Genomic DNA, 21,413 nt, shown 5'->3' with positions numbered 1-21,413 from the left:
GTAATAGTCTATAAAATGACAACTTTTTCCATAGATAAGGATGGAAAACATCTGTTTTTCTTTTTAACTGAATAAATAAACAAATAACCACTTCTAGACCACAGACAAAAAGTAAAACTCATATGAGTCTTCTCAAAAAATTTCTTCAAGATCAAAGCTGGGAGAGTAGATGGTGTTTCCAAGAACACTCTGAAATAAAAATATACAACATCTGAAAGATTACATCAGAAGTTAAATTCATTCTTGGAGAGCAACAGGGACTTATAAAAGGAGAGGAAATTTTTTTGTCAAAAGTTCTGTCAAGCAATTGGAACATATGTTTCTTTTTAAATGGTACTCTACACTCAAGCCATAGCAGCTTTGACAGAATGTGTCTAGAATAATGAGTACTTTGACAGAAGTGAATGTTTCTGAATCTCTCTCGAGGGGAACCAAGAATATCATGCTAAAATTCTTATGTGCTTTGTTAGCCATACTCCTGAGTATTAGGTAACTCTGTTACACAATTCATTTTTGTGTTAGGTTTGTTAACTTGCACGAGTTCCTATAGTGTCCACTATATTTCATTGATTCCAAGATACACATTTTTTTCCCACATTTTAACATCTTAGAAGCAAGAATGTCTTGCTAGTATATAATCTTTCACTACCTTCTCTTTTTTTAACCTATTTCATCTTTGTCTTCAGGTGCTGAGCACAGTGCTCTCCATGTATGTTGTGTATAGCACCCAGAGTAGTCTACTCAAGAAGCAAGGACTGCCTCTTACAAATCAAATTATTAGCTGGGCAACATTAGGTAAGAGGCCACTCAAACCAAGTGAGGTAATTTGACATCAACTTAGTTATCTCAAAATGATCTGTTTTTATCTGTATTATTGTTATTGAAAGAAATAATTTTGTTGTAGAAAATCATAATAACTGGCTATTAGTTCTATCTCTTGATGGAATTTAACAAAGAGAATTCTTGTGTGCATGCATGTGTTAATAAGATAATTTGATAGAATATTTATGACCTAATAATAAAGCTATATATTTATATACATCTGGTAAGAGTCTACTAAGTGATTCCAAAAGACAAAAGGGTGAAGAGGACCTTATGCTTCCTTTTCATGCCAGTTCATAAATTCTCCATTCTTACACAGGGACTGGAAAATGCTTAAATTTTATCTGTTTCCTTTCCTAAAAATAACATCAACTAGTACAAATTGCATACTTTGAAAAGCTAATTAGACATTTGAAAGCATATTCTTCTATGTAGTCCTCTTAGTTAAGAATATTGGAATATATGTGTGAAGCAAACATGTAATTTAAGGACTTAGGTTTTCCCTTCCATTTGGAAGACAAGAGCAAGTTTTGAGTCCAGGTTTTTTTTTGTTTTTTGTTTTTTTTTTTTTCAAAAAAGCCATTATAATGCCTGTGAATTATTTGACCTACACTTTAACTTTAACATCTTTTGATGATTTTTGTTGTTTTGGTCATGGAGGCCCACCTCTCATGAATGGCTGTACTAACTTACATTCCTACCAACAATGTACGAAGGATCCCCCTTCTCTACATCATTGCCAGCATTGCTACTTTTTGCTTTTTGATAATAGCAATTCTAACTGTGGTGAGATGATATCTCATTGTGGTTTTTATTTGCATTTCTTTGAAGATTAGTGATAGTGAATTTTTTTTTATACACCTGTTGGCCATTTGTATATCTTCTTTTGAGAAATGTCTACTCAGATCATTTGCCCATTTTTTAGTTGGATTAATAGGTTTTTTGCTGTGGAAGTGTTTGTGCTTTTAATATATTCTAGTTATTAATCCCTTGTCAGATGGGTAGTTTGCAAATATTTTCTCCCATTCTGTAGGTTGTTTCTTCACTCCATTGATTGTTTTCTTTGCTATGTAGAAGCTTTCGGGCTTGATATAACCCCATTTGTCTACTTTTGCTTTTGTTGCCTGTGCTTTTGAGCTCTTAACAAAAACATCTTTTTCAGACTAGTGTCCTGAAGTGTTTTCCCAATAGTTTTTTTCCAGTAGTTTCATAGTTTCAGGTATTAATTTCAGGTTTTTAAACTATTTTGAATTGATTTGTTTTTTAAGTAGTGAGAGATATGGATCTTATTTTATTGTTTTGAATTTGGATATTCTATTTTCTCAGCACCATTTATTGGAGACACTGTCCTTTCCTCAATATATGTTCTTGGTGCCTTTGTCAAGATGAGTTAGCTATAAATGTGTGGATTTATTTTTGGGTTCTCTATCCTGTTCCATTGGTCTATGTGTCTGTTTTTATGACAGTACCATGCTCTTTGGGTTACTACCGCTTTGTAATATACTTTGAAGTCATGACTTCATGATATCCCTCTAGCTTTGTTCTTTTTTTTTTTTAAAGGCTCAGGATTACTTTGGCTATTCAGAGTCTTTTGTGGTTCCATATGAGTTTTAGGATTTTTTTTTCTATTTCTGTGAAGAATATCATAATTTTTATTTTATGTATGTGGTTACTATGTTGTTTGAAACAAAATATTTATAACTATTACATTACCATTGTGGATTGTCACTTTTAACATCATAGAGTGTTCTTCTTTGCCTTATTGTTTTTGGTCTAAAGTGTACTTTGGTATCAGGATTGCAACTTTAGATTTCTTACTGTTTCCATTTGCCTTTATGTTTAGCCTTTTTGAATCACTGTGTTTTAAGTTTGGCTTCTGTATTCTGCATAGAGTTAGGTTTTGCTTTACGTACCAATTCCACAATTTTTTCTTTTAAGTAAAAAGGTGAGTTGAGCTCATTCATGTTTACTAACATGACTCTTGAGCTTGTTCTCAAGAAGCATAGAAAATACTGCAGAACGTGTAAGTCTGCTCTACTACAACAAATTGAAGATTCTGTCAAGAAGATTCTGTCAAATCTTCTTATGTTGTAGTAGAGCATGCATATACGTTATGCAGTGTTTTATATGTTTCTTTCTCTATTTGGATTATCCTATATGATTTTATTTATTGTCTTTATTGATTTGATTATTGTTTTGGAACAGTGAGGAGGAGATTCAGAATTGGTTTACTGCTATTGTTCTCCAAACATGAAAGCTTCTCTGGGCATGTATTTTAAACAAGATTTTTTCTCGTTGGGATTTGTGGAGCTAGGTTCTACAGGATACCTATCAAATGATAAAATAGTTGACTCATAGGTAGGTCATCAGTATCTCCAAGGATCTCTTCTAGGCACAGATACATTATGATCTAACTCTAATGAGCATTTTTGCTTACTATGCTATGATCCCCAAATGGATGTTATGTTTTAAAATTGGTTCTACTTTTGTCATTTAGAATAGACACACTTATTTTCCCTTTAGTACCTTATCAATCATTTAGACAAAAGTAAACAAGAAGAGAAAATATATACGGTTTTACAGAAGAGGTCTCATTTGAACCGACTTTTATTTTTTGCTTTTTATTTTTTCGCAACCATCATTTGCCCAACAGATTAACTGGCTTTTAAAATCAGACATATTGAAATGTTATTTCTTCCAGTTAAAATATGTATCAGTTGATTATGATTGGAACTATACATCTGGAAAATGTCAGAAGATACTCATCTAAGGGTATTATAAAATAGCTTCATAATCTTAAATCTTGCAGCGACTTGACTTTAGATAAAATTCACATTACATTTAGATAAAATTGACATTACAATCAACATTACAAGATGTTGACTAATAATAATAACAGCAGCTAACAGTTACTAGGCACTATGTGCTAGCACTATTCTCAGGGAATATTGAATAGGTAAAATTGTATTTAATCCTCACAGCTTTTTAATGTTATCTCTATTTGACAGGTGGGTAAATTTCTGCTTAGATCAGTTAAAAAACTTGCCCTACATTTTAAACAGTTAATAAGTGATTCAGCCAGGATTTCATTCCAACTTGTCTATCTGCATACTCTAGAGCACTAGGGGGATAAAGAAGTTATGGACATTTCCTTCCCAGAATAGAGATGGAGGAGTTTACGTTTTGCCACTCCACCTTCTTCATCTGCCCTTCCTCCACTGGGGTAGTTGCTTTTATGATCCTGGGGGAGAGTTAATACAACTTTCATGCATGGCGAAGTCATTCTTGTTTCTCTTTTCCAAGGGGCATACTACAACTGCCAGTGCATACTTTACAGTGGGAAAATTTGGAGAAGGATGAGGTTAGGAAAAAATCAGTTTCTGAGGAGTAAGTTGTCTTTGAACTAAGATATAAATGTCTGATTAAGCAAAGCATGCTAAATGTTGAGTAATAATTTTATTTCAGTAGAAAATAATTGATTTATGAGTTAATATTATTACAGTAATCTTGGCTGAATATGAATTGAGAAAATCTGAGCATAGTTAAAACAATGAAATGTAATTTTAATTAAACATGTGAGGCCTGATTATGATTAGAGCAAATATAGCCTCATGTTGAAGGTCACACAAACAATAGATGCTGTAAATGACACTAGATTATTTAGGGCTTCTACACTAACATTTATGTATGTATGTATGTATGTATGTATGTATGTATGTATTTGACATAGAGATTCACTCTTGTCACCTAGACTGGAGTGCAGTAGTGGAATCTCAGCTCACTGCAACCTCTGCCTCCCGGGTTCAAGCGATTCTGCTACCTCAGCCTCCTGAGTAGCTGGGATTACAGGTGCACACCCCCATGTCCAGCTAATTTTTGTATTTTTAGTAGAGACAGAGACAGGGTTTCTACTAAAACAGAGTTTCCTGTCTCTACTAAAAATAGGTAATAAAGGGAAAATAAGAGTCTCTATTCTAAGTGACATAAATAGAACCAATTTTAAAACATACCATCCATCTGGAGATCATAGCATATTAAGCAAAAATGCTTGTTAGAGCTAGACCATCATCTAGCTGGTCTCAAACTCTTGACCTCAGGTGATCCGCCTGCCTCAGTCTCCCAAAGTGCCGAGATTACAGGTGTGAGCCACTGTCCCTGGCCCTACAGTAACATTTTTTTGTGTGTCTCTTGTACTGACACATGACCTGTTTTGTTTCATTGCAGCCTCTTCCTTGATTGTGCCACTACTGAGTTCTCCAGCTCTCTTTCAGCGATTGTTCAGCATACTTCTTTCATTGATGTCAACCTACCTACTTTTAAGCACAGGGTATAAACTTTTTAACAATTTAATTTTATAGCAACAAGTTTTAAATGATATATTGATATTTCCTCTATTAGTATTTAACTTCTAGAAATGAAAAATGCTTTCTAAATCTTGGGTAAGTTATAAATATTTTCTTCTCTGTAAGAACTGTATTTGACTTGATCTGTAATCTGATTTCTTTTTTTTTAAATCCATTTTATAGTATTGCTTGCTGTCTTTGTCTTTTTCTTTTCTAAAGTTGCTAAAATATTATTTGACTATAATGTTAGAAAATTCTGATTGATTATGGAGAAATTTTAAGTCTCAATGACTTTTATTTTTTGTTGCATTCCTCTATTTATTTTAAATTATGCTTTGATTTGTCTATTCTTCTTTGGATGTGGTATTTTTTTTAATCTTATCCATGTCACAGTTCAAATATTCATTTGATTCAGAGAACCTTCAGAATATTTTCCCAAAACTTAAAGATTTATTTCTATTTTAGTTTGAAATTTTCTTACCAAAACAAAACAAAAAAGATCAGCAGCTTAACTTGGGGTGAATCCTGAAGTATTTTCTGGAACTCAGTGAAGACAGGATATACTCTATTAACTTTGAAGAATTATTTCTTGCTTTTGAATTTCGTCCTTGCTTAAATCTTTATAAGGGTTAAGAAATGTGCACATTATAACAAACAATGACTAGAGCAAACGAAGTGAATAAGCACCACTCATAAACAGTTTGAATTTTGGCCCAAATACAGAATCTTCATCAAAGTTAGATTAAACCTAGGGATTCACCATTATTCTATCAGATTATTCATAGTTTAAATGATTTTGTAAAGTCATTTGGGGTCCAAGGCTCAGGTTCTCCCTTTTGGAAACTTAGTTGTCATAGTTCAAAATTACAGAGATGTTCTCAAAGTCTTGTCACAATAGACCCTAACACCCTAAGTGACCTAGACCCTCAGAGTTCTTGTAGTCCCAAATAAGAGATGATCCAGTGGGGCCCTGAACTTCTTTTTTTTCACCAAAGCTGTCCATCTCCTTTCATTTCCTTTCCCCCTGCCTAGCCAGATGTGGGCCACAGCTCTGAAGATATGATACAAACGTCATGGAAATTTTTACCAGTTACCTAACTGGATTTTAGAATAGGCTTTCTTTGGGATTTAGACCTTTGAAATAGAACTTCAAAATAAAACTGGAAATCTATGGGCATCTGTTATTCAAGAGTGATGGACATCATGAGAACTTAAAATCCTTCAGTTTTCCCCCTTTATTAGTGCAATTTCAGGATAAATAATTTTGTTATATTAGAGTCTATAAGAGTAAAAGTGAATTTGATTATGCACAAGTTTTAATCTATGTAAAAAAAGAGGTTCTATGTAAAAAAAGAGGTTAAAATAATTTCTTTTCTAACCTACCATTTCAGGGAGACTTAAGAGTTTTATTAAGAGATCATACCCAGAGGTTGACTTAAGGAAATAAATGTTTGAAAGTGTCCAGAAATATGTACTAACTTTTGTACAGTCTCTTAATAGACCCTTCTCTTTTTTGAACCTTCAAACTCTAAAGCAATAAACAGATTTAAAGGGATGTGTAGTTGATTAAAAAATATATACAAATATAAAATAGATCTGATTTGCTGGATTAGAAAAGGAGAGAAAGAAAGGATAACTGAAGTTTAATTTTGAATGAAAATACTATTTCATAATATGTGTGAGTTAATCATGTAACTTACATTGGGGATAATTATTTTAAATAATCAGTTTAATAGTCATAAGAAATGCCAAAACAAATTATCATAATAAGCATAGTCATAACTTATTTTAAGAAAATCTAAAAGTGAAAATTTTATACCTAAAATTAGAATACCAATGCAAGATATGACCTTATTGATGAATTCATTAAGAGGTATATTATTCAGCATCAGAAAGTGTATCTAGCTTTGCCAAAAAAATTAGAAGTAGTATCTTGAAATAGCAGAGTTCAGTAATTTCAATCAATACATTTTCTCAGGGTCAAATCAGTTTTGCAAAACATAGGCCACCTGTTATGAATCAGTTTGACCATTTTGGATGACCTGGAGGATTCTCTGTGTAAATTAGTAAATATTCAAAATTACAGAAGAGTTAAAAGAAATATAGTTATACTGTAGAAATACAGCAATAGTAATCCTAAATTCTTACAATGCATTCTTGATTTAATGAATAAAGAAGATTTGTTTTTAATCAGCACTTTATTATTTTTATGCAAATGGAACTATTGTAATACTTGAAAATGGTTTGTTCTCTTGGTTAAAGTTGGTTAAACATTTTCTTTTGAAATTTTCTTTGCATTATTCCTTTCCTTAGCAAACTGTAATACAAAGCTAAAATGCCTTGTCAGCCCTATTCAATTTGCACAGAGACCAAACCAGCAGATCCTAATTTAGTAAGTTTTCATTATGTTCTCCCTGAGCCTGTGACGACAGTTCATTGATATTTCAGTTTATTAATGCAGATATACAGACTTTATACAAAACATTGATTGTCTTAAGAGATAAAGTCCCATAGGAGGATTATCTTTATCTGATTTATTCTTCTACATTTTACAAAAGAAAGTGATCATAATGTATAGTTTTTGAAAGGAAATAAGTCTGTAACACTATTTGTTGATCTATGACATTTATGTTTTGAACTGTTAGGGAACAATAAATTCATATATAACTGCAAATCTTTAAAAAAAATTATGGTCCCCTTTTGTTCAGAGTATGCACCGTGATTCAGTTAATCAACAGTTTTTTTTCTTTCATAAATCCAATGTCCAGAGCACTATGCAGACACACAAGGGAAAATCATGAGTGTACTACCGATGTACAATAGAGTCGTAAGTTGCTATAAAATAACTATGTTTTACAGTGTTAGACAATTATAAAATCAAACAAGTTACTGTGAGTTAATGAAGTTGTGAATTGTGTGATATAAAGACTGACTAGAGAAAGAACTTGAGTAGGGAAGCTGAGTTAATGCCATCAAGGACTCACGTGGATGTTAAACTGAACTTTAAAGAAAGGCAGGCAGGATACGAGCATTCTAAATCTTTGTTTTTCAATTTAATAAAACCATTGGAAAAATAGTGTCATCACATTATGGAAAGTAGGGATAAGGGATGAAATCATGTATTTACTCTTGCTAATGTTCTGGTATATTTCTTTCCAGTGTTACCTCTGTGTTTGTCTTTTAACATAAAATTAATTGTAGTACTTGTTCTATTTTCGGTCTTTTTTTCTAATTAACATTTTAGAAGCACTTTCGAGGTGGCTCATAGGCTTCCTAGCCACTGTTTCAATAGATATTTAATATTTCATTATATGGATTTTATTTCAACTTTTTACTATCACAAATGATATTTTAAGTTATGTTTTTATGCATAAGCTTTTTCATAGTCTAGATTATTTTCTTTTCACTTCTCCGTATAGTGTACGTGGGCCATTGGGTACATTTCTTTTTTTAACTTGTAATCGTCTTAAGAAGAGTACCAATTTATAATGTCTACAACAAACTATGAGGTCTGTGATTTCATCATATCTGTAATAGTGCTTGGTATTTCTGTTTTTAAATAAGAAAATCAAAATGTTATATTAACAGGCCAAAAGTGGCGCTGCTTTCTACAGTTTTCTGCACTTGTTTTACTTATATTTTCTCATGTGTATAGTATCTGTTCATATCCCTGGGTCTTCTCAGTCTTATATATCAAGTGATTTTTGTATGCTTTCTGAAACCTGAATCTTTCCTTCTGTCCAGTCTTCAGTGTTGTAATTTTATAATCTGTAATAGTGTTTAAAGTATTTGGAGGTTTTTTGCTTTCTCATGTTTAGGAAATAGTGCCATATGCTGTAGGGTTTGGTAGCTGAAAGAATCAAAAAGGAAATACCGTTTGCTTTTGTTCTGTAACTTCTGATTAGATGTGTAATTCACTCAGCGAATACTTGTCAACTAGGCCAGCAGTGGTGATGAGACAGACATAGACTTGGTTTTCAAAGATTTTATAAAGTATAATAATAGATGCGTACAAGTAAACCTGTGATTAAGACGGTGTAAGTACTATGATAGAGCATTTAGGGATTATGAAGGTGGAACACTTAACCCCAAACAAAGCAGAAACTGTTTAGAAAAGGCTTCTATCACTGTGTTGTTATCTCATGATCATTTCTTCTTTGTTTTTGTGTTCATTTTACACTGCAGCCTGTATGTGTACCACACATTTAATCATTCCTCTGTGGACATATAGGTTGTTTTCTGTTTCCCCCTTCCATAACCAATGTTACAACAGATATTTTTATAATGGACATTGTAGCACATGTCTGATTGTTTTCTCCGTAAATTTTTAGACATGGCCTTATTGCATTATAGTGTATAAGTATTTTCGAGGTTCTTGATACATACTTTCAAATGATTTTCCAGAAAGTATATATTCCTGTGGCAGGAGCAATGGCACAATCTCAGCTTACTGCAGCCTCTTCCTTTTGGGTTCACATGATTCTCCTGCCTCAGCCTTGTGAGTAGCTGGGATTACGGATGCACACCACCATACCCAGCTATTTTTTTGTGTTTTTAGTGAGACGGGGTTTCACTATATTGGCCAGACTGGTCTCGAACTCCTGACTGTGTGATCCACCCACCTCAGGCTCCCAAAGTGCTGGGATTACAGGCATGAGCCACCAAACCTGGCCAGCACTGTTGTTATTTTAATATTGGCAAATATGGTATGTCACCATTGTTTTAATTTCCATATCAGTTATTGATAAGGTCAAACATAATTTTCATGTTTGTGTTCTTGTTGCACCCATTTTTTTTTAAATTTAGAATGTTCCTCTTCCTCTTCTATGTATGTTAATAATTTTACCTCAAGATTATCTTTTTACCTTTGTCTTCATGTCTTCTTTTTTTTATGTATATCTGTCATTTGCTTTATGAATGGTTTTTTAATATCTGTTATTTTAAACAGATAATTATCTCAAGATTTCATATCACTCAGAAAAGATGATATTGGAATTAAAATTTAAATATTACTTTTATACTTTCTTCTTCTGAAAAGCCTAGAAAATTTAAATTCTGAGATATTGTGTCTTAGATATATTATGAAATTATTTTGATTCTGAGAAAGACCTCTGTAGATTTCCATTTTTACTTATTTTACTGTTTTTTTCTTTTTATTTCTACCTTTCCCCACCTGTCAGGTATGAAGCTCTCTTTCCACTAGTATTGTCTTGTTTGATGTTTGTCTGGATAAACATAGAACAAGAAACCCTGCAACAGTGTGGTGTTTCCTGTAAACAAAAGGTAGCTGGTCAAAGTCATTGTTGTTTTTATCTGAAAATATTAAAGTAGTCTCTATCCTATAAGGAAGTTGCAATGTTATTTCAAAAATTCTTTCTACTTAAAATTTTGGTGTTAAAAAGTTTTAGTTGTTTGACATTAATAATTAGGTTAACCTTAATAACTGGTAAGGAATATTTTTTACCTATCACAGAAAAGCACAATTTTATTGTTGTATAGGTTGGGCTTTTCTTAGTGATTACTTGAGAATCATTGATTTTAAAAAACATCAGTATAAGTGAAGGAATAGAGAAAAGAATGACCTTTATCTGATTTTCTTTATATTTCATATCCAATTTTTCCTTCTGTCAACTTATCTTAGTCAGAATAATTTTTATGTTGTCACAAGTCAATTTATGAATTTTATTATGAGGTGGCATTTAAGTTCCTATTGTTTTTCTCTTTCTTGTCATTCTAATCCAAATTGCTTATTCAGCTGCCTTAATGCTTGTGGCCTCAGTCCAAATCTTAGACTGTTTATGCAACACATAATACTTTGAATTGGCTAAAATCCAACCAGTTTTTAAGGATACCTTTATCATGATGGGCTACAGAGAAAATTGATGTTTCTTGTCTTATTTAGACTGATGATGATTCTGAGAAATTGGTGATAGAATATTTACACTTTTACTAAGTTTAGATAAAATGAATATTACAGAAAATACCTTCATAGTTGATCCATCCTTATCTAGTTCCAGTTGAGTTTGTAGATTATAATTGTTAATTCAGAATGATTAATTTCAATAAAGAAGAAACTTTATTGAGGCATATTTAATAATTACTGGTTTTAAAGTTTTAGTTTTTGAATATTAAATTAATACTAGAAAAGCAGTTTTGAGCAGATTCATATAAATATTCAGATTAGCCTTAATATTAAATGTCATCAGGCTGAGGATTATTGTGTTACTTTTTAAATTCTATGTGTTTAATTAAAAGCAAATGTATCTCTTTCTAGAAAGAGTATTAAAACATCCCAAGAACTTACTAGAAAATTACATGGGGAGTAGGAGTGGGGAAAGTCCACCTTTAAACTCACCCATTAGCGTTCTATTTTGGGAGGGAGATTAAGCATGAATGCACTCACCTTGTTGGATTGAGTGACTTTCTGTTCTACTAAAGACAGGAACATGTTGCTTTTTTATTAAAAGAAAAAAAAAACCTCTGCAAATAGAATTAATGGAGGGACAGATAAATAATTTTTGGGCAAATAAATTTTTAATTTTGGACAAATAAATATTTAATTTTAATCTTAAACCAAGATACCATATCTTGGTTTAAGACAATCAGGGCACTCAGAGAAATTAGTCTTTGAAAAGAGAAGAATTATATAGGGTTTTTAAAATGAAGCATTTATATAAGAAAAGAAAAAGCTCAATTCTCACTTTTATTACACATATAGCAATACTACAGCTGTGTTCTGTATATTATTAGCAACGTATTTTATCTTTTGGCAGATTAAGCCCTAGAGAAAGATTTATTGTTGATTTTTTTGTTGTTGTTAGCACAGGGCATGTTTCTAGCCATTGTAAGTTTGCCTTCAAATATAGAAATAAGCCAACTATTACTGTGCATTAATATTTTTCTTATTACCTCATTAGCTTACTAGTATCCAGTTCTCTTACAATACTGACATAACTCAGTTTCGACAGCTGTGTCTGGATGACATCCGTAGGGCCTTTTTCCTTGTATCCTTTGTTGAGGCTTTGGTTTGAAGATCTGCGACTCCCGCTTAATGGAGTAAGAAGACATGGAAGATGTTTCTGCCCATCACTTAATAGTGGTATTACGTAGTTTAACCTCTCTCAACTATAGTTTTCTCACATAATTCACATTAAAAACATTTTTTAAACTATATATATATATGTATATATATATATAGTCCTGCTATTCAAGATATTAACCATGAGTATTTTGTCATGTTTTTTAAAAATGTGTTTTTAAGAAATTAAAACATTAGAGCTAAAGCTAAAGTCTTTCAACTCCTGAATTTAATTTCTCTCATCTGAAAGAAACCACTATTATGAGTTCATATCTTTTTAAGTGCATTTTTTTCTAAACTCATGTTACATAACATCTGTCTCACAAAGGTTTTTGAATCACCTCAGAAGCAATGTTGTGAAAGTTGTTGGTAGTATAAGTTTGAAAGATGACAGAATCTTAGTTTGGAAAGGCTGACTGACTAGCTGGAAGAAATCATAGGGATATATTTCCTTTATTTTATTTTATTCAGCTTCATTGAGGTATAATTGACAAAAAATTGTATATATTTAAGGTATATATTTTGATGTTTTGAGATATATATATATACACACACATTGTAAAATAATCACAATTAAGCTAATTATCATATCTATTGCCTCACATACTTACTGTTTTTTTTTTTGTTTCTGTTTTAGCAGTGAGAACACTTAAGATCAATTCTCTTAGCACATTTCAAGTATACAATACAATATACTGACTATAGTCACCATGCTATACATTTCACCTCCAGACCTTACTCATCTTGCATAACTAAAACTTCATCTTTTCACCAACATCTCCCCTTTTCCCTCTTCCAGTCAGTCCCTGGAAACCTTCATTCTACTCTCTAAGTTTGACTATTTTACTTTTGCCAGCTGTAGGAGTTCCTCATATGTTTTGGATATTAACCCCTTATCAGTTATATGGCTTGTTAAATATTGGTGGTAATTTCTTTGAGCCACCATGGTACAGAGTCTAGACCTCTCAGGTACAGAAAATAAATATTCCTTCCTCTCTGTCTCTCGCTTTCCCTCTGTTTTGCTTTCTTTCTCTCTTTATAGATTCCTTTGTATCAGCTAATACTAATAAAACACTTTACCCATTGAACCTTGCATTTCCCTAAATTAAAATTTCATCTTATCCTTTCTGTTTAAGTTTTTGAAAGAAAAATGTATAGTTGCTGCCATTGTTTTCTCTCCATATGTATATTATATCCACAAGCCTCTAACAACATGTGGCACATAGTAGTGCCCTATCAATATTTGTCAGATGTCTCTGCCGAAGTCGTACTGTCATTGGTCTGCAGGGGCTTCCTGATCACTTCAATCTATTTCATTTACCTGGCCACACTTTAACATTCAACTCTATGTTTTCTCTTTCTTTTCCCTTCACGTCCAGGACACAGTACACGTTTTCTTCTAAGCTTTTTATATCATTTCTATTCTTCTTCTCTAAAACTACTTCCTTTGCCTGATCTTCAGCTATATTTTTTTCTCCATTCTCCACCATTAACCTTCTCTTATTGTGCCTGGTTTATGCCATATTTTCTTGTAACTTTGGTAAACACTTCTGTGCAAACAACTCTAAGATGTGTTTTTCCAAATTTGACCTCTCTCCTGACCTCAAGGACCACATGTCTGACATTCTGCTGGGCATCACCAAATATGTGTCCCAAACTGACAACTGCCACTCCTCTGGCATCACCATACTCCCAGTCCCCAAGACATCCAACTTGTCATATTTAACTGCTCCTTGTCCACTTCTAAAGTCCCTGTGTCTCCCTTCACTCTTGATTTTCATTTCCCCTGCATCAGTTAACATTGCCTTATCTCTAACATGGACTACTAAAATCGCTTTCAACTTCAATTTTCTGCCTCCAATTATTTGTCTCCCTTATCTGAATATCATACAATCACTGGTGTTTCTGGATTATAACACCAGCCTAAAAGCTTTGCTACTGTTCACCGTGTGCACAGTGAAGTTCAGGCTTTGTATTCATATGCCAGCAGTCTGTATTTCTTGCTTTGTCTTTCACCATATCCTTCAATAAAATCTAACCTCCTATCTGTCAAGGCTTTTTACTTTTTCTTGGTGATGTCATTTTTTTTTTCTCACTGTTCTTTACCTTAAAATGTCTCTCCTCTATTTCTGTCATCATATCTTAGTCACCATTTGAGTATTTTGAGACTATTTTATTTATATTTATATTTATATTCTTAGTGCCTATCTCTGTCTCTGACATATACTAGACAATAAACTTTGGTTGGTTAGATGATTGGTTGAATCACTGAATCCATGAATACATTTAAGGCTCAACTCACCAACTTAAATGCCTCTTTTTCACTGAAAATTGTCATGATTCATACTTCCTCTTCAGTGTTGCTTCACCATTTTTTTGTGTGTGTCTATAGTAATAAAATAGCTTACACTTATCAAGCCCTTTCAGTGGGCCAGGCACCATTTTAAGAGCTTTAGTAGCAGTAAATTCTTGGACACTAAGATTAATATCAATGTTTTATTGCTTTACTAATACAAATGTAAGTTTAAGAAATGTCAAAAAGATGTTCACCATTTCCTCATGTGTCATTCTATATTGAATTGTTTTAAAACATGGTATGTTGTTTCTTTCTGAGCCTTTCAAGCAGTCTAGCATGTGTTTAACATGTGGTGGGCATACAGCAAGCATACATAGACTATAACCATGTCTTTCAGCTGAAAATGTCTATGACATACACTAGATCCACATTTTTCTTTTGAAAAAAGTCATTAGCAGCCAACTACAGATGTGGTCCACCTTGCTCATGTTAGGGAAGAGGAAAATAACCTTCCTAAGGTTACTAGGGACTGAGTGAGGATGACCTCTCAGGCCTTATTCTCAGTACACTGCCTCTTCAATCTGGTTGTTTCAAAATGCATTCACAAGGAGATATAATGGAATGTTCATTGAAAACAATTTGTGGTCAATGTACAAGTAAAAAAGCAAATTACTCTCAAGGTAAAATTAGCGTATCTTTTCTAAATGAAAAGGAAATTTGTGTGAAATCTGAGTAGTTTTGCCATTTCCTTGACTCCCTTTAGGTTTTCTTCTTAGTGACAGCATTTTTTGGAACTGGAAATATAGCTTCTATTAACAGGTAATTTTAAATGAAAGTGACATATATATAACCAAAAAACGATGCAATCTGGGACTTCTATACCTTTTTTTCTGTACCTTACTTTTTATACTGAATGATGTATTTTGGAGATTGGCATGTTCAGATCTACTGTGTTCATTTTAGTGGCTTCATAATACTATGTTTGCTTGTGTTTTAGTAAGTAGATTTCAGAGAATTAGTTAAACATCCTTTTAAAAAGAACATTCTTATAAAGTTACAGAGTGAATTCTAAATCCTTTTTTCTTGTTATAATTTCCCAGCTTTGATCTTGCCTCTGTCTATTGTTTTCTGACTGTGTTCAGTCCTTTCATGATGGGATCCCTGATGATGTGGAAGGTTAGTTTTCTTATGTTGTTATTTGTATTAAGCTATTGATTGATTAAGATTCTGAACTCATTGTGACATTAAGGTTATAGAGTCATTTAGACAGAGTTAAATAGCAGTGGAGAGAAGATACCCTTTCAGAGTTGGCACTGCTAAACTTGAGGTAAGAACTATCCCTTACTTCAAACCACAGTTAATCTTTTTGCTTTACTCATAAGTCTATTTGACTTCAAAAGAGTGGGAATTCCATGTTAATTTAGGAGGATCTTATCAGATGTGATTAAAGCCTTTTAGTAAGCCATGGATCACGCTGCAGTGCCGCTAAAGATTATAAGGTTCCCTGAACCCATGTTCTCTCCCCATGAGATTACCAACGTAATCTTTCTCATAATCCATGTACCTAAAATTGATTGACTGATTCAACAAATGTGTCATTTTGTGCTACATTTAGTACAGATACTATCTGGGTGCTGCCGATACAAATATACTTACAATTCTCAGCTTTTCATGTTCCATTTCTCAAAGGTCATTATGTTTGTTTTATTCTCTTTACCATAATGCCTGACACATTTCACTTAGTATATATTTGTTTAAATAAAGTAAGCTGATACTTCCCTAAAATTCAATTACCTAATGTTCAGATTCATAAATAATAATAAAGATATGTGTCATCTTAATAGAATTAATGTCTACTTTTTGTTACTATGCTAATACAAATGGAAGTTTCAGATATGTTTTTTTTAAAAAAAGATGTCCATTTTCTCATGTCCTGTTCTCTATTGATTTATTTTGAAACATTTTGATATTTCCTTAATTTTCATTTACAGTTTTAAAATAGTGATTGTTTTTTCTCAGTTTATTAAAGACCATGGGCCTTTAATTAAAAATGAAAGAAAGAAGGAAGGAAGGAAGAAAGGAAGGAAGGAAAAGAAAGGAGAGAGAGAGGGAGAGGGAGAGAGAGGAGAAAGAATGAAGAAAGAAAGACGGAAGGAAGGAAGGAAGGAAAGAAAGAGAAAGAAAGAGAAAGAGAAAGAAAGTAAGCAAGCTCAAATTAGAATGCTAGGTTCTTAATCTGCAGCACAATGTAGTAAGCTTTAATGACATAATACACTTCATGACTTTTGTTGACTGATGTGTCTGGAAGTGAGGGCCCTGCTGAATTCTATTTTATTCATATGTCCTTCACTCGAAAATTAACTTGATGCAGTCTTGAACATCATTTATTTTTCATACCTCTCCCTTTTTTGAAACATCAAGTTATATATATTTTTTCAAATTGATCATTGAAAAGCAATACCTCAAGATACTAACAGTATTAGCTCTAGATTATGGATTTTCAACTAGCATAAATTTTACTATACCTTTATTTGCAATTTTTTATATATTTTTTCAAATTTGTTATAATGAGTGTGAGTTTTATAATCATAAATAAATTTGTATTAAAAAATAAGCAATGATTAAGAAGCTGAATCATGTTTATAATGTTATAGTTTTAAATAACCAGATGGGTTCAAGGATTTGTGAATCAAATTATCAAGTTATATAATTTATTTGATTTGGGCATTCCGTGCTTTTCACACTCTCTTGGAATCTTTTGAACATTGTTGTTAATTATTAGAATGCATTACATGGAACAAAATTTGTAGTAGGCTTTTATTTGGAATATGTATTGATGTTTGCTGTCTTTTACATTGTATTGCTTATTAATGTAGGTTTTTAAGTCAGTTTCATCACTGTACTATGTTTCCTTGGTATCATGCTTTTATTTCAGTGTTTGCTTTTCTCTAGGATATATAAAAGTTACTTGAGAAATTGAAAATATTTCTGTATTGAAAAAGTGTTTCAAATGCTTCAGTTAATTATGGCATCATTTGTTGTTCTTTTAAACAGATTTTAATCCCCTTTGTTCTTGTTATGTGTGCTTTCGAAGCAGTTCAATTGACTACTCAGTTATCGTCAAAAAGGTAAGATGAATTGGTTTAATAAACATTTGATTTGCCAATTTTTAGGAGACTAAACACTTGAAGATATTTCATATGATTGCTATTAAGATGCTGTAACATAGATTATTTATTACAAAAATGAGAAAATTTTCACCCTTTTAGTCAGTGTTGGTTATCATTAGAGGAAATTAGTTGATTAGGGCCTCTAGCAGACAGGCTTGCTTTCTCAGCAATAAAATGTTATTAGAATATTATTCAAGCTAGTGAAGAACCTCCCTAGAAAACAGTAAAACATAAATGTTAAATTATTGTAGTTAATTACTTGTTTATTATAGCTGTGCCTACAAAAAACAAAATATACTCTAACTTTTACTTTGGTTTATTTCTGAAATGTTATTAGATACATCTGTTAACATTATTTCATTTTTGATAACTTAAAATTAACTTTTCTAAATGTCAAAAATATACTCAGTTTCTCAGTCATGATTTCTACACATTTGACTAATGGAGTGGGAAGTATACTTTCTGAGTTTTAAGGAATTTCTGGAGCAGTCCGTCTTAAGCAATCAAGACTGTGGAATAAAAGCTGTCAACTCAACTATTTGCTTTTTTTAACCAATAAAATTGCCTCATCAGCACAGGGACTCTGGAAAATACTTGATATAAACATGAAGCTTAGCAGTTTTGTTATTCTTGAATCAAGCTGGCATATTCAGTGTTGAAAGAAATAACTAATATTAGCATAAATTTGCATGTTGTTCTTGGTGAATATAAGCCAGAACTGGGTTTAGCTTAGTATTATGCATATGCCATAAAGAAAAACGTTTTTCTTCCACTGCTTAAAAATACTAGAAATCTCATTTCTAGTTTTAGTATATTTTTACAAGATATTTACATGAATTTAATATTGAAAGCATTTATGCCTTGTCAATATTACGTAAGAGATAGTTACTTAGATGCAATAAAAACTGGTGAATGACATGTATTTTCCTGCATCTTTGTTAGTGGATAAGATTTTTAGAAGGGATTTTAATTAAAGTTTAAATAAGAGCTGGGGATATGTTGAATGATTCATAGAAGGCTCATCAAAGTGTATGTGCAGATGTATACTTATATTTGTGTGTGTGTAGTAATGCTATCTGGAAACTAGTGCAATGAAAAACAAGACACAGCAGGAAAGAACTGAGGCAAAGGTGGCTTAGAAAGTTTTCTTTTGACCTTTAAACTCAGAAATCACTAACAATTCTTCCTGGATATCACTGACTCATCCAATTTAATGTCACACATTGAACCCGGCGATGGCTTTTCTTCCTATTGAAAACTAGCATCTCATCCTGTTTTCTTAATTTAATTCGTTACACAAACTGAAGTCTCTCCACCCTCACTGCCATAGCAGCACCAGATATCACTGATATCATCTTTCCTTTCTGTTCACATTTTTACAGTCTCATTATTTATGTTGCTAAGCATTTTCTTACAACCGTTGGAAGCCTACAGGTTAAGATGGGGCTGGAGATATATACTAATGACTTATTTATTAGATCTATAATGGCAAGGATAAGTTCAATATAACAAACCAGTGAAATGATTTTGCTTCTCTTCCAACTCACTCCTTAAAATGTATATTCAACAAAGGTGAAGCAGAAAAGGTGTATTAGCATTGTTTTATTTTACATGACTTAAAATTTACTTTTCTAATTATTAATAATTTATCTAGTGTCTCAGACTTGATAATTAGGTTCATCAACAAAGCTTTGTAAATTTTGGGTAGAGACCAAAAAAAGGTAGTAGCTGTGCATGAAGATTACCTGATAGTTTATCTGTTAAGAATGCTTATGGATGTAAGCAATGAAAATCTAACAATAGCTAAGAGAAATAGAGATTTATGTTCTCGTGTAGCATGGAATCTGGAGGTTGGTGGCCTGCAGTTCTGTGATGCCATCAGCCACCCTGCTTTTCTGCATTCCTAAGAATGGAAGATTTTTACATTGTTGCTTTTACCCTCATGTTTTTCTCATCATGCCTCCATCTGCCATCATATCTCATCTGCCATCCAGATAGGAACAAGGGAAAAGGACTAATGAGGAGAAAGGCAAGGAGATGTGTCAGCTGATTCTCCTTTTCTGTCAGGGTAGTTGTGTCTTCCCCAAATGCCCTGTCTATGCTGATTTCTGACTGTGTCTCTATGGCCAGAACTCTGTCTTGCACACATTCATTCTAAACTGGAAGGCGGTTAGGGAAAAGAGAGGTGTGGGGGTGTGAAACAACCTGCCAAAAGTGTCACAACTGTGGCCAGTTCATTTCACAGCTTGAGTTGACATGGACCATGAAGACCTTTGTCACCTTCAGAATGCAACAGAGCATGAGAGAATTTTAGAAGGCTGCTGAGAAAGAGAAACAAGTTTTAGGATTACAGAAGTATTCAACAACCAACCATATAAGATCAAAAGGGATGATTTTTCAGTTCTGTGTTTGATTAAATGCTCAACTGTATAAGAGCCATGGCTACACAGCAGGGATTGGGGGAAAAAAAACAACTTGGAAATATCAGTTGTCAACAATGTGATCTAGCAGCCAAAAAACTAGTTTTCTTGTGCCCTGTATTAATTGAATATATTTGACTCTAATTTTGAATATACCATTTTGTTCTGATGGGTGTTTTTATTTATCTCCATAATGTTATGCTTGTATATTTAGAAATCCAGACTTGAATCAGAATTGTTATAATACTGAATAACTTTTATTGGGAAAGTATTTTCCAGTGGATAATCTTATTAAATCAGCTTAATGTTAAAATTAATTTTATATGAAGTAGAAGTAAATTACTTCTAAGTATTTATTAAAATTATTTTTACTTTCAAAAGGAAATTTTGGGTTATTTTTGTTTCTCTTAAAGTCTGGATTTCAGCTCCTACCAGTGTTTTTTTTTTTTTCTTCTATAGTTATCATATCTACCAGGTCTCATTCACCTAGATCAGATATTATAGATCTGGTAGTTGTCAAGATTTGCAACTTCTGTCATTATTTTGTTAGTTACAGATGTTATCTGTGTGGGTTTAGCCTTCTACAATGTTATTTGGTGTTGTTTCTACCAGGTCTAATTTTTCCTGCGTCAAATTTTTTGTGTTCTATGAAATCAAACGGAAATGGTTCTTTAGTCAGTCTTGTATCTAAAGCAAATTTTGTAATGCGTAGTGTTAGCCATTTTCAGTTTTATGCTGATTATTGCTACCATTCATTCAGTACATAGGATTTGAGTTTGTGTCATATACTGGGCAGTGTACCAGCCACTGGTGATACATTGGTGAACAGAGCTTACTGTCTCCCTGGGGAGACAAAGAAAATAAAATGCTTGTAATAACAGTAAAATTTCAAGTAATGTTAAATGTCAGGGGTAACCATGAAGTGATCCAGGGAGACCTCTCTAAGGAGAAGTGATTTAAGCAAAGACCTGAATATGGTCTTTACTCACATAGTTTCATGGTTCACTCAGGTGGAGGGAGTGAAACATACAAAGGGCATGACACATACAAAGGGCTTAGTGTATTTGTAGAACAGCAAGAAAGATAGCATTAAGCAGAGAGTGCTAGCAAAAGAATTTTAGGAAATTAAGTTGAGGTTGGCAGGGGCAGAACATAAGGGGCCATTTAGGCCACAGATAGGACTTCAGAATTATTCAGTTGTGGCAAGAAGCCTTTGGTAGGTTTTGAAGGCTGTTCTGTCTGCTACATGGATAATAATTTTAGGAGGACAAGAATAAGAGCAGG

At 32.7% G+C, this 21,413-nt stretch overlaps 1 protein-coding gene across 11 annotated transcripts in view; it reads left to right on the top strand.

Moving 5' to 3' along the window:
- The window catches only part of PIGN (phosphatidylinositol glycan anchor biosynthesis class N), a 143,264-nt gene that overhangs the window by 86,301 nt on the left and 35,550 nt on the right, over positions 1–21,413 (top strand). For 8 of the 11 annotated variants that reach the window (XM_035271293.3, XM_035271286.3, XM_035271290.3 and 5 more), the window contains 7 exons: positions 687–795; positions 5,047–5,149; positions 10,346–10,448; positions 12,083–12,169; positions 15,303–15,358; positions 15,640–15,715; positions 17,594–17,667. In XM_035271293.3, coding sequence (XP_035127184.3) covers positions 687–795; positions 5,047–5,149; positions 10,346–10,448; positions 12,083–12,169; positions 15,303–15,358; positions 15,640–15,715; positions 17,594–17,667 — 608 coding nt within the window. Of the gene's footprint in view, positions 1–686; positions 796–5,046; positions 5,150–10,345; positions 10,449–12,082; positions 12,170–15,302; positions 15,359–15,639; positions 15,716–16,558; positions 16,810–17,593; positions 17,668–21,413 lie in introns of those variants that run through there. The other 3 variants (XM_078348254.1, XM_035271292.3, XM_035271288.3) reach the window with 2 other exon arrangements.

The sequence above is a fragment of the Callithrix jacchus genome, chromosome 13, assembly GCF_049354715.1.
Source record: "Callithrix jacchus isolate 240 chromosome 13, calJac240_pri, whole genome shotgun sequence".
Classification (NCBI taxonomy): Eukaryota; Metazoa; Chordata; class Mammalia; order Primates; family Cebidae; genus Callithrix; species Callithrix jacchus.
The sequence above is the reverse complement of the archived record's forward strand: the minus strand, read 5'-3'. Positions and strand labels throughout refer to the sequence as shown.